Source organism: Entelurus aequoreus, linkage group LG07, assembly GCF_033978785.1.
Source record: "Entelurus aequoreus isolate RoL-2023_Sb linkage group LG07, RoL_Eaeq_v1.1, whole genome shotgun sequence".
Classification (NCBI taxonomy): domain Eukaryota; kingdom Metazoa; phylum Chordata; class Actinopteri; order Syngnathiformes; family Syngnathidae; genus Entelurus; species Entelurus aequoreus.
The window spans coordinates 21,390,308-21,403,693 of NC_084737.1; the positions used below are offsets into that span (position 1 = coordinate 21,390,308).

Genomic DNA, 13,386 nt, shown 5'->3' on the forward strand with positions numbered 1-13,386 from the left:
ATTATTTAATGCAAAAACAATTTGAACATTTTATGGGTCTCACAATGATGTACTGTGAATAAACCTACGCAGACATATTAACAACGTGAACATACAGTGTTGTTAATTGGTGTTAAATAAAACAATTACAGTTATATTAAACATTACAAATACTGCTGAAGCTTCTCCATTGTAAAAGTGTAAAAACCCTGCTCCTGTCAGCCAATAGGCTGTACGCGTGAGATTCGTGGCCGCGGTGCATTGTTGTTGTCGTAGTTCGCTTCCTCCTGCTAGCGTGGGCAAGCAGTTAGCGGCTCCGCGTTGAGGACTACAGAGCTCCGGGTGCCGGACAGATGCTTCTCGCCGTGTCAGTGCTTCACAGGGGCGACGCACGGAGCCGCACAACGCTGCTTTTTTACGAGTTCGACGCCGCTAAAAGTTGACACGTTCAAGCATGCAGTACGAATCGGGAATAGTTCCCGACTTTGATGATGGAGAGGACTTACAAGAGGAACCCAAAACCTATTACGAGCTGAAGAGTCAACCATTAAAAAGCAGGTCAGTTATTTGGCACGCTGAAGCGGTTTTGGTGTTAAGGTGCTAATGAGGCCACACATCTATCGTAAAGTGCTTGTCAGGGCAAGTTATGTGCTCCCCGCTGACCTAAACTACCTCTCCTTGTTGATTTTTTTTTTTTTTTGCGCTGGCACGCTCTTATGCAACATTAGGGTGTTGTCTTGTTAACGTCCACTTCAAATATTAGCCCAGAGAGAGTAGACAGGTCAGAGTTCAGCCCGATGCTCCTCAGCCCTAACAGCGGGCTAGCATGGTTAGAAGGAAACTGCTGGAAGTCAAAACATCAGCATTATCCACTTGATGTACTTGGTATGAGTGACTCAAGTTAGACTTTATAGTAGTGTTGTTTCCCTTAAACTCATAACACCTGCATTATATATTATTTTCTATCTTGCATTGTTTTCTTCTTGTGAGATAAATCATTGCAAAAGTAGTGTCCTCTTGGGAAAATAAGTGCATGCATCCCCAGGACATTAATTGAGTAAATATTAGTTTATGTGGGGCGTGCACACCACCAGGTAATGTGTCGTCTTAAATGCAATGTGAGTATATATTGTAATGCATGTCATGTGTGAAGGCACATCACATCACACTATGTCTACACTAAGCCGGATAACTCCTTAAACGAATAATTATTTAGCCTAAGCCGCGTTTCAGCCACACTAAACCAGCGTTTAAGGTTCCCAATTTTTTACACGGGTAAGTGCGCCGTGTATTTCTTGAATCTGCGGCTCTTAGCTTTGTATGGACTCACTGATCGTTTACAAACTGAGTTCGGAGAGGAAGTGACGCCAGAAAGACCACGCCCCACACCGGTTGTGACGTCAGAAAGAACGCGCCACAGCCAGCATCGTAATAAAGCGGTTTCGTAACTCGGAGCTTCTTCTACATGTACAGACGCTTGTGGAAATCACACATGAATACCTTAAGAGAAAGCGATTGCAGCTATTTCGGATACAACAATTCTCGGACGGCAAGAGAACTTTCGAATGTCGAGGTCAGCTGTGATTCTACTTACCGAAAAACGTTGTCCATTTGTGGAAGGAGAGTCAACGAGATTGCTGGCTACCGTGGATGTGATAAAAAAGGTAGCATGTGCTTTGTATTACCTGGCTGTCGAGGGAAAACTAACTACGGAAAACGACGAATGCTTTTGGACTGGCAAAACAGACTATCAGTTATTGTCTGCCATGTATTGTCGCGGACTCAACGTCTAGGTCCAGAGTATATAAAGTCACCAAAAACGAATGGACAATGAAGGTGAAGGCAAAAGAGTGAGGAGTGTCCTGACCAGTTATCTAGATCCCTAGATTGATTGTTGTCAAATGTTCTTTGTCACATTGTGTACTTTCGTGTCCAATAAAGACTTTAATTAATTTATGATCGCTCAGGTGTGATTCACTACAGTAGGGCCCCACAGCACACTGGATTCCAGTTAATTGAAATACCACAACAATGGATATTGTTCAGATAAGTTAAATTTAAGAACTTGCACACAAAGCAACACTGGAGGTGACTATGACGTGCGCATTTTCCACGCATGCGTATTAGGTCGCGTTGCGCAGGCTGACGGAAGGGGGAGTGCGTCTTAAACGACCATTGTGTGTGTGTGTGGACAAGAATAAGGTTAGGTGGGATTTAACGGTAACTTGTTTATTACTTTTTTAAAATTGAGATTTAACTGGTTTGTGCACACCTTTCTTTGTGGCTGGGTAGTAGGTGTCTTAGAAGGCTTTCAGAACACCGACGTAGCGATATTTGTGTTTTAGGTGGTTGTTTCAGGTGGTTGATAGGGTTTGATGTGTTGAGGCGCAATGTTTTCCCTCCTTGAAAAATGTTGGCAGAACATTTGGTGCAAGTAGCAACGCAAAATGTCTTCCTCTAAAACAGTGAAAACGTCCCACGCGGTTGACGCCATGTTTGTTTACAGTGAGCTGAGGGGAAGTTAAGGGACCTCCCACAAGGAGGTAAAGGAGTGCTTGGTTGATTTGTGCACCTTACCCCACCTACAGCACAGTACGGGTAATCTCGCTTTACTGGAGCATTTTCTTTGAAAATTGTATCTAATCTATTTTCAATTGTTATCTGATTTCTTAGTATGATGTCATAATTTCACATGTCGGCCCGATAATTATCTGTCTGATATTTATTGTGCACCCCGAGTACTTGTGTTGTAATAGGTGCTTGTGAAACTTGTGTAACGATGGACGAACGGTGAGGTCTTGCAGCAGAATGTTGCCTGCTCACCCTAACCATAACCCTATTGTCACGGCCAGACGTGGCGAGGACAGAACACCACTGTCTCAACACAGAGATCTTATTGCATATGTTTGAGGGATTCCAGTTTGTGTGTCTGCTCTGAATCTTCACATTTTTCTGCAGTTTTAGCGGCTTTTCTATAGTCTCTGGTTCTGTGTGGCAAAAAAAAATCCCCTCTGAAGGAGTAAACTGATCAGGGCTGTCCTAACCTCTTCCCCACTTCTGCATTTTTTAGCTAATTTATTTATTTGTGAAATTGTATTATACTGTGCGATACAGTCACATGGAAGACACTGGTGTGATGCTTTGCTTTCTGTCGACAAATGGCGACATGAAGAAGAAATATGGCAGAAGGAGCCACTTCACTTCTGGCCAATCACAGATTATTTTATTTAATGTCATTTTATTTGGCTCATGTGAGCCCACTTCCTTCTCCGATCACATGACGCTGACCCAGCACGTGAATAGTCTGATGACTGTTGGGAGATGTTGTGAATTTACTTAATGTGTCAGATGTGTTGTGATGGTCGCCCCTCTTTGTTTCCAGATTTTCTTAAAAAAAAGTTATCTTCTCACATAATTTCTCCTGTTTTCTCACTGTGTATCTGTTTGACAGAATGGTGTGGCTCCTCTGCCTCTCTCGCCAGACTTTGTGCTTTATATAGATGTGACACAGCCAGTAAAACTTGTCTCCTATGCAGTGTAAATAAGGTGTTTAAATATAGCGTTGAATGTGTTATTTCTAGAATCAGGGAGCTTTTTACGCACATATCACCTCTGAATGTCAGTTCACAAGAATAACCAATGCTGAAAACCTGGGTTGCAACTTTCCTATGACTAGGGCTTACTTTAAGGTATTTTTCATCTATTTAATATGCATACACACAATGCACTTTGATTCACTTTGTTTCAATTGTTGTTATGCATTTACATTAGATAGTCATAAGAGTCCCTTCAGAAAAATCAAGAATTGAAAACAATCTTTAATATTTTTTTTTAATCAAACTACCATATAATCATGTTATTTGCATCAGGAGGTAACATTTTTTATCATAAACCACACCAACTAACACAGCACAACATGACTGGGAAGCACAAAATGAGATGTTCTCTCTTAAGTGAACTAAATAAGCCATTGAAATGTCTTTAAAACACAAATATATGTTTATAAACTCTGCCCAGTAAAACATTTTCTAAAGAAAGGGGGGAAAAAAAATTAAATGTCCTTCAGTGGAAGCCAGCTTTAGATGTCATAGTTTTGATTAAGGTACAGTTTTTTTTATTATTTTAATGTAGTTGGTTTTGCGGCATTTTGCACTCTTCAGTCCCATGTGTTTGAATTGGACTATTTTAAAATCATGCATTTTGTTTTGTTCTTTGCACCTTTAACACCATTAATTGATTCCCCTTGTTGACTTTTATTGTTCAAAATATCAAAATAATCAGAATTGAAACACTGAAAAGGAACGTTATCAGTCTCTGTTTTTATAAAGACAGACTAAGGCCCCATAATCCCACCTAACTTTATCCTTGTCCACACACACACAATGGTCGTTTAAGACCCCCTCTCCCCCTCCGTCCACCGGCGCAATGTGACTTAGTACGCAGGCACGGAAAATGCGCACGTCATAGTCACCTTCAGTGTAGCTTTGTGTGCAAGTTCTTAAATTAAATTTACTTATCTGAACAATATCAAGTGTTGTGGTATTTCAATTAACTGGAATCCAATGTGCTGTTGGGTGTGCTCACACCTGAGCCATCCTAAATTAATCAAATGTTTATTAGACACGTAAACAATGTGATAAAGAAAATTTTACAACAATCAATCTCGGGATCTAGATATCTGGTCAGGACACTCCTCACTCTTTTGCCTTCACCTTCATTGTCCAATAGTTTTTGGGGACTTTATATTCTCTGGACCTCGACGTTGAGTCCGCGACATACATGGCGGACAATAACTGATACAGTCTGCTTTGCCAGTCCAAATCGATAAACATTTTTCCGTAGTCTTGTCTCGACGGCCAGGTAATACAAAGCACACGCTACCTTTTTTATCACATCCACGGGAGCCCACATTTTCGTTATCTCTCCTTCGACAAATGGACAAAGTTTTTCGTTAAGTACAATCACAGCTGACCTGGGCATTCGAAAGTTCTCTTGCCGTCTGAGATGTGTTGTATCCGAAATAACTGCAATCGCGCATTTTCTTCTCTTAAGGTATTCATGTGTGTTTTCCACAATCGTCTGTTTATGTAGAAGAATGAGAAACACAGGCATGTCTGGATGACTCGCCTCCATCTTTCCAGTTGTTATGAAGCTGGCTGTGGTGCGTTCTTTCTGGTGTCACTTCCTTTGTGGGGTGCTGTCTTTCTGACTTCACTTCCTCTCCGAACTCAGTTTGTAAAAGATCAATGAGTCCATGCAAAGCTAAGAGCTGGAGATTCAAGAAATACACGGCACTTACCCGTGTAAAAAATGATCCAAGGAGGGTTACCTTAAACGATGGTTTAGTGTGGCTGAAACGGGGCTTAGGCTAAATAATTATTCGTTTAAGGGGTTATCCGGCTTAGTGTAGACATAGCCTAATATGTTGAAAATGTGGGTGTCAAACTCGTTTTAATCACAAGCCACATCCTAGTTATGGTTGCCGTCACAGGGACAGTTGTCACTGTGAAATCATAAATCTGTTTAGGCTGTCAAAGTTAACACGACAATAACGAGTTAACGCTAGTTACCTTTGATGTGCATGCATGTGTTTGTGAGTGCCTGTGTGTAAGAGATTTTTTGTCTATTGTGTAGCTCCAGCACCCCCCGCGACCCCAAAAGGGACAAGCGGTAGAAAATGGATGAATGGATGGGCGTCTGTTTATAAAATATATTATGTTTGATAAACAAACATTTACATAAAGCAAAAAAATTATCCAGCCCCATGCTGATAGTATTAAAAACATGCAAATGATCTGTCTACGGTACACTTATTCAAGATAAAAAAAACTCTTTATCTGCGATCAATTGCGATTAATTATGAATTTCTTACGGACAAAATACACCTAATGCAATTGAAAATTGTTAGCGTTTGACAGCCCTAATATCTGTATTAGTACAAATATGGCCTCTTCATTTTATTAAATTTTTGCCTCTGTATTTGATATATACAGTATACAGTATATATATATATTTTTAAACTGATTGAACAATGGCTAGTTTTGAAATCAGAAGTGGTGGCGGTGTCTCTATATTTGCAGACCGGAGGGTGTGGTCCAACAATCGTGGACTCGCACTCCTCAGCTTTCCTATTCAGGGATACTGGAGAGGAGGACCCGCTGGATAGTCGAACCTCGGTTTCGGGAGAAGAAGTGTGGTTTTTGTCTTGGTCGTGGAACTGTGGACAAGCTCTATACTTTCGGTAGGGTTCTTGAGGGTTTTGCTCAACCGGTCTACATTTGTTTTGTCAACTTGGAGAAGACATTTGACAGTGTCCCTCACAAAATTTTGTGGGAAGTGCTCCGAGAGTATGGAGCCAAAATCAGGTGGTCCGCTCACTGTATGACCAGTGTCAGGATTGAGTCTCTGCTTTTTCCTGATTTTGTGGTCCTGCTGGCTTCATCGGGTCATAATCTTCAGCTCTCACTGGATTGGTTCACTGCCAAGTGAATTCGGCTGTGATTAGAATCAGCACCTCCAAGTCCAAGTCAATGGTTAGAGTGCCATTTGTAATTTGTGGATAATTTCATATACCTTGGGAACTTGTTTACGAGTGAGAGAACAATAGATCGTGAGATCAACAGGCTAATCGGCGTCTGCAGTGATGTACTGTACCCTGTGCATCGGCCCGTCGTTGTGAAAAGGAGAAATGTTCTGGGCACGTCCAACCAGTAGGAAGCCTTGGAGAAGAATATGTTAGAGAGACAATGGGCCAGATTTACGAAGATCCAAATACCAATCTATTATTAGTATTAGTATTATTAGTGGGTGTGTTGCGTGCGATCTGCTAAGACTGCATGTCAATTGGTGCAGACCTCCTTATTTAAATGAGGATTTTACATGTACTAAACGGGGCATCACCACAGAGACACTCATTTACTGCACAATCATGTTATCATGCTCCTACATGTGGTGTTTTGCTATGTTTTCAAACATGCAGGAGACATCTACTAAATTTTATGGGCATTTTAGAAGCAGTCCTACAGTGCATTTACAATGTTACCACTTTTTGTTCTGTTATTTACTGCTGAAGGTGCGCTCATTGGTGAGAGGCTGCACATTATTTAAAGGCCTACTGAAATGAATTTTTTTTATTCAAACGGGGATAGCAGATCCATTCTACGTGTCATACTTGATCATTTCGCGATATTGCCATATTTTTGCTGAAAGGATTTAGTATAGAACAACGACGATAAAGTTCGCAACTTTTGGTCTCTGATAAAAAAAAGCCTTGCCCCTACCGGAAGTAGCGTGACGTAGTCAGTTGTTCGCTTCCTCATATTTTCCTATTGTTTTCAACGCAGCTAGAGCGATTCGGACCGAGAAAGCGACGATTACCCCATTAATTTGAGCGAGGATGAAAGATTCGTGGATGAGGAACGTTAGAGTGACGGACTAGAATGCAGTGCAAAACATATATTTTTTCGCTCTGACCGTAACTTAGGTACAAGCTGGCTCATTGGATTCCACACTCTCTCCTTTTTCTATTGTGGATCACGGATTTGTATTTTAAACCACCTCGGATACTATATCCTCTTGAAAATGAGAGTCGAGAACGCGAAATGGACATTCACAGTGACTTTTATCTCCACGACAATACATCGACGAAGCTCTTTAGCTACTGAGCTAACGTGATAGCATCTGGCTCAAATGCAGATAGAAACAAAATAAATAAATCCCTGACTGGAAGGATAGACAGAAGATCAACAATACTATTAAACCATGTACATGTAACTACACGGTTAATAATTATCAGCCTGGCAAAGCTTAACAATGCTGTTGCTAACGACGCTGAAGCTAACTTAGCAACTTAGCAACCGGACCTCACAGAGCTATGATAAAACATTAGCGCTCCACCTACGCCAGCCAGCCCTCATCTGCTCATCAACACCCGTGCTCACCTGCGTTCCAGCGATCGACGGCGCGACGAAGGACTTCACCCGATCACAGATACGGTTGGCGGCTAACGTTGGCTAGCGCGTCTGCTATCCAAGTAAGTCCTCCTTGTTGTGTTGCTACAGCCAGCCGCTAATACACCGATCCCACCTACAACTTTCTTCTTTGCAGTCTCCATTGTTCATTAAACAAATTGCAAAAGATTCACCAACACAGATGTCCAGAATACTGTGGAATTTTGAGATGAAAACAGGGCTTTTTTTATTGGCTTCAATGGGCTACCGATACTCCTGTTTCACTGGCTATGTCGCGCGCATACGTCATCATCCAAAGGCGTTTTCAACCGGAAGTTTAGCGGGAAATTTAAAATTGCACTTTATGAGTTAACCCGGCCGTATTGGCATGTGTTGCAATGTTAAGATTTCATCATTGATATATAAACTATCAGACTGCGTGGTCGGTAGTAGTGGGTTTCAGTAGGCCTTTAAATATATATATATTTTTTCATACAAGAAATATTTTAACAATATATCCATCCATCCATTTTTCCACCTCTTGTCCCTTTCGGAGTCTCAGGGGGTGCTGGAGCCTATCCCAGCTGCATTCGGGCGGAAGGCAGGGTACACCCTGGACAAGTTGCCACATAATCGCAGGGCCAACACAGATAGCCCACACAGATAGACAGACAACATTCACACTCACAGTCACACATTAGGGACCATTTAGTGTTGACAATCAACCTATCCCTATATTATATGTAAAAAACCCAAAAACGAACGTTATTAAAAAAAATACTAAAGGACACCAAAATGCATCAATTGTATATATTTTAATCAGCCCCATAAGTCATCCTTCAGCATTATAATTATAAAATGAAATTTCTGAATACACAATATGTCTAATATTTTTAATTTTTGTCAGTCTAATATGTTGACACTCACACGTAGGACTGAGTATTCTCGCCTGTCCATCATCGGTGCAGCACGAGCACCGATCCTGCAGCCGTGTGTGGACCTGGCAGTTTGCACGTCCATCTGACACGTGCTAAATAAAACACAAAATAGTGCTTGCAAAACAGTGATGAGTGTTGAGAAATCACGTTGCGCATGCTATATATTTATTCAATAAATCAATTAAAGTTTATTTTTTTATAGCCCTTAATCACAAGTGTTTCAAAGGGCTGCACAAGCCACAGCGACATCCTCGGCTCAGATCCCACATCAGGGCAAGAAAAAACTCAACCCAATGGCATACAATGAGAACACCTTGGAGGGGACCGCAGATGTGTGGACCCCCCCACCCACTGGGCGACCGGTGCAATGGATGTCGAGTGGATCTAATAACAATAATAATAATAATGGATTAGATTTATATAGTGCTTTTCTAGACACTCAAAGCGCTTCACAGAGAAGTGAGAACCCATCATTCATTCACACCTGGTGGTGGTAAGCTACTTTCATATCCACAGCTGCCCTGGGGTAGACTGACGGAAGCGTGACTGCCAGTTTGCGCCTACGGCCCCTCCGACCACCACCTATCATTCATCATTCATTCACCAGTGTGAGCGGCACTGGGGGCAAGGGTGAAGTGTCCTGCCAAAAGACACAACGGCAGCAATTTGGATGTCAATAGGCGGGGAGCGGCTGGAATGAGGATCAGCATCTCCAAATCTGAGGCCATGGTTCTCAGCAGGAAACCGATGGTTTGTACAGTCCGGGTAGGGGACAGGACTCTGTCACAGGTGGAGGAGTTTAAGTATCTCGGGGTCTTGTTCACGAGTGAGGGAAAGATGGAGAAGGAAATCAGCCGGAGAATCGGAGCAGCTGGGGCAGTATTGCAGTCTCTCTGCCGCACTGTTGTGACGAAACGGGAGCTGAGCCAGAAGGCAAAGCTCTCGGTCTACCGAGCTATCTACATTCCTACTCTCACCTATGGTCATGAAGTGTGGGTAATGACCGAAAGAATAAGATCGCGGATACAAGCGGCCGAAATGAGTTTCCTCAGAAGGGTGGCTGGCATCTCCCTTAGAGATAGGGTGAGAAGTGCAGTCACCCGAGAGAGACTCGGAGTAGAGCCGCTGCTCCTTCGCTTGGAAAGGAGCCAGCTTAGGTGGTTCGGGCATCTCGTGCGGATGCCTCACGAGCGTCTCCCTAGGGAGGTCCTCATTGCACGTCCCACTGGGAGGAGGCCCCGCGGCAGGCCAAGGACCAGATGGGGGGATTACATCTCCTCTCTGGCCTGGGAACGCTTCGGGATTCCCCAGGAGGAAGTTGCAAATGTTGCTCTGGAGAGGGAAGTCTGGGGGTCTTTGCTGGAGCTGTTGTCCCCGCGACCCGATTCCGGATAAGCGGTTGAAGATGAATGGATGGAATAGGCGGGGAGCGAACCCGCAACCCTCAAGTGTGAATGAATTAGAAAATCAAGCCCTATGTCTTTCAGCTGGCCTTGGAAGGCCTCGGGATCCCCTCGAAGAAGTGGGACAAAATAGCAAGGGAGAGGGAAGTCTGGGCTTCTCTGCTTAGGCTGCAGCTCCCGTAATCTAAAGGATAAGCAGAATAAGATGGATGGATTGATAGATGTAAATTGCGGCAAGTAGATTCTCAAGCATAAAAATATTCTGAAATATATTGCATTGTAACACTATAAATTAATTGTCTTGTCCCCTTCTGCTGACGAGATTTGTTCTTTTCTGTCTATGTAATTCAGTTGACATGCTGTAAAAAAGCAGATACAATACTCAATCAATCAATTAATCAAAGTTTATTTAAATAGCCCTTAATCGCAAATGCCTCAAAGATCTACACAAACCACAACAACATCTCTCTGATCCCGCATCAGGGCACAAAAAAACTCAACCCAATGGGAACAATAAGAAACTTTGGAAGGGACTGCAGATGTAATGCGAATGGATGTAATGCGTGTTGCCATTTTCAATTTTCTTTGTTGATGCGGTTTATATATCCTCATTTTAAAAGTCTTGAAGAGTGACTCACGTGTCTTGAGAAATGTGTTTGGATGCACCGCCTCCAAAGCATAGAGAGTAATGACAGGAGGCTGTGCTGCCTCTTTGTGACAAATGATGAGAACAATAAATGAAGTGCATGCTAACTGGATTAGCTTAGTTGAGGTTGGTTAGGTTTTCCTGAAAATAGCCAAACAAATGAACCCTGTTAATTAACTTTAACATTTAGTTATAATAGTTTTTCAGTAGTGCTATAAATGAATACATCTCAATGTGTCAATAATATTATTATATTTGTGCATGGTTACTTAAAATAAGACAAGTCACTCTTTGCTGACTTAGCAATGACAGTCCTGTCCAGTCCTTTGGTAAACACAGAGCCCTTCCCTGCAGACGTTTGTAAAGATCTGTGTCTTACTTTTTTTTAAATTGTCTTGCATGCCATCAATTACACTGCCTTGCTTCTGGGAGCAAATCCTCAGAAATGGATTGTTCACACTGTATTCCACTGTAACACTTCCTATTAACATACTTGCTTCTTCTGATCTGCATTCTAAAAAAGCTAGTTGCAACGGTATGTACACTATTCACAAAAAGTTAGGGCTATTCAGCTTTCCGGTGAAATTTCAGGATAAACTTAAAATGCACTTAAGCCTTTTACAGGTGAACGTAATTGGATCTTCTTTCAACTTAGGAATGGACATGTCCAAATGTTTCACTACTTTTTGCACAACTTGTGGTTCTTTAACAAAGAGCTGAACTAGAAAATTAGAGACATTTGCAGTGTGCCTTTCTGTGACTTTTCCAATCTCTTTGTATCTCTGCTTCGGTCTCTCTGTGACACTCTTAGAGGGGAACTGCACTTTTTTGGGAATTTTGCCTATCGTTCACAATCATTATAAAAGACATTACGATGGATGTATTTTTTTTACTATTAAATAAATGTGATCAGAAGTCTGTTTACAATGGAACCTATAGGTGGCACTCTATTCTGCCTACAAAGCCCTTAAAAACATCCAAACACCTGCATTAAGGTTTTATATACACACTGTAAGTATGTATGTAATGTAATAACAGGCACATGTATGCTAACATTTAATATTTACGTATTTTGATAATTTTAAGCAAAAGCGGCGCATTCATTTCAAAAACGCATCACAACGTTTGCTTGTTTTCTTCATCACTGATTATTACTCACCCTAGACTTCATGAGAGCCAACAAACATAATAAAACATCACTTACTGTATAAGGTATGCTGCCATTAGGATGCTGACTGCTAGGATGTTAATATATTCCTGTTTGGATGAAGAATATCTCATATTTCTCGCGAAGAAACGGGGGGGCGGGGGGGTTGACCAAATGTCTTTTCATATCGTTCTCGCAATTCCTGGGTCTGAATTGGATGTCAAAGTGTACCAACTAGGGCTGCAACTAACGTTTAATTTGATAATCGATTAATCTGTCGATTATTACTTCGATTAATCGATTAATAAACGGATAAAAGAGACGAACTACATTTCTATCCTTTCCAGTATTTTATTGAAAAAAACAAGCATACTGGCACCATGTTCTGGACATTGGGGGTGCAGCATACACCAATAATAACACAGAAATGTAAGTCATCAGATCAGAACTGAATCAGATATTGTACACGTTTCTGTTGTGAATAATAAAGGATTCATTTTAGGCTGCCTCTGAATAATAGCATGAAATATTGCAGCACCTTCATAACGTTTAGTTATACTAAAGCGTCACTCAAATCTAAATAGATTTATATAGCTTTATCGGCCCGGCTACATTGATCCATTATGAAACCAACCTGAGCTATTTCTGTCCGTTACGTTTATTTCGAAATTGGTAACCGTGCGTTTTCTCTCTCAAAACGGAGTCAGCACCCACTTTCTGTCTCACCACCTCTCTCTCAGCTAGCTAGCTGCTAAGCTAACGAAGCTACGCTATTCCCGGTCCAAAGCAACTGCGCTCCGAAGGCATCTGCTCCCTCACGCTGCTGCTACTCTTTGCCTATCACTCCGAAAACAGCAAGAACTCGACTCGGTGAAAGAAACAACGTGAGTATGGCTCCCTGCTCTTCATACACCGTCCTCATGGATAGGTTGGCCCTACTAAAGGACCTTGTCCGCCAGTTATAGTAGAGTAATTTTGTAAATTTAGATGCCGCAGATACGTTTTCTAGTGTTAGCTGTACCAAGCTGACTCGCCCAGCTTGTAGTGGCCTACAAGCCACGGTGAACCGGTTGAGACACATAATTGATTTAGCCTTTTAGCTAGTCCTACACACCTTAGTCATAGGGGACTCCATCACCCGGAACATACAGCTTAGTAAACTAGCCATAATTAATTGTATTCTCGGGGCCAGAGCACTTGACATTGAAGCTAGTCTTGGGGAGCTGACTCTCAACAGGTTGTGAGTTCAAACCCCGGCCGAGTCATACCAAAGACTATAAAAATGGGACCCATTACCTCCCTGCTTGGCACTCAGCATCAAAGG

The 13,386-nt window shown here is 42.0% G+C and overlaps 1 protein-coding gene across 3 annotated transcripts in view; it reads left to right on the forward strand.

The window, feature by feature from the left end:
• The first annotated feature begins 326 nt into the window (after nucleotides 1-326).
• LOC133653504 (microphthalmia-associated transcription factor-like) overlaps nucleotides 327-13,386 on the forward strand; it is an 87,650-nt gene continuing 74,590 nt past the window's right edge. For all 3 annotated transcript variants that reach the window (XM_062052847.1, XM_062052850.1, XM_062052849.1), the window contains exon 1: nucleotides 327-537. In XM_062052847.1, coding sequence (XP_061908831.1) covers nucleotides 434-537 — 104 coding nt within the window. In that variant the 5' untranslated portion in view covers nucleotides 327-433. The remainder of the gene's footprint in view (nucleotides 538-13,386) is intronic.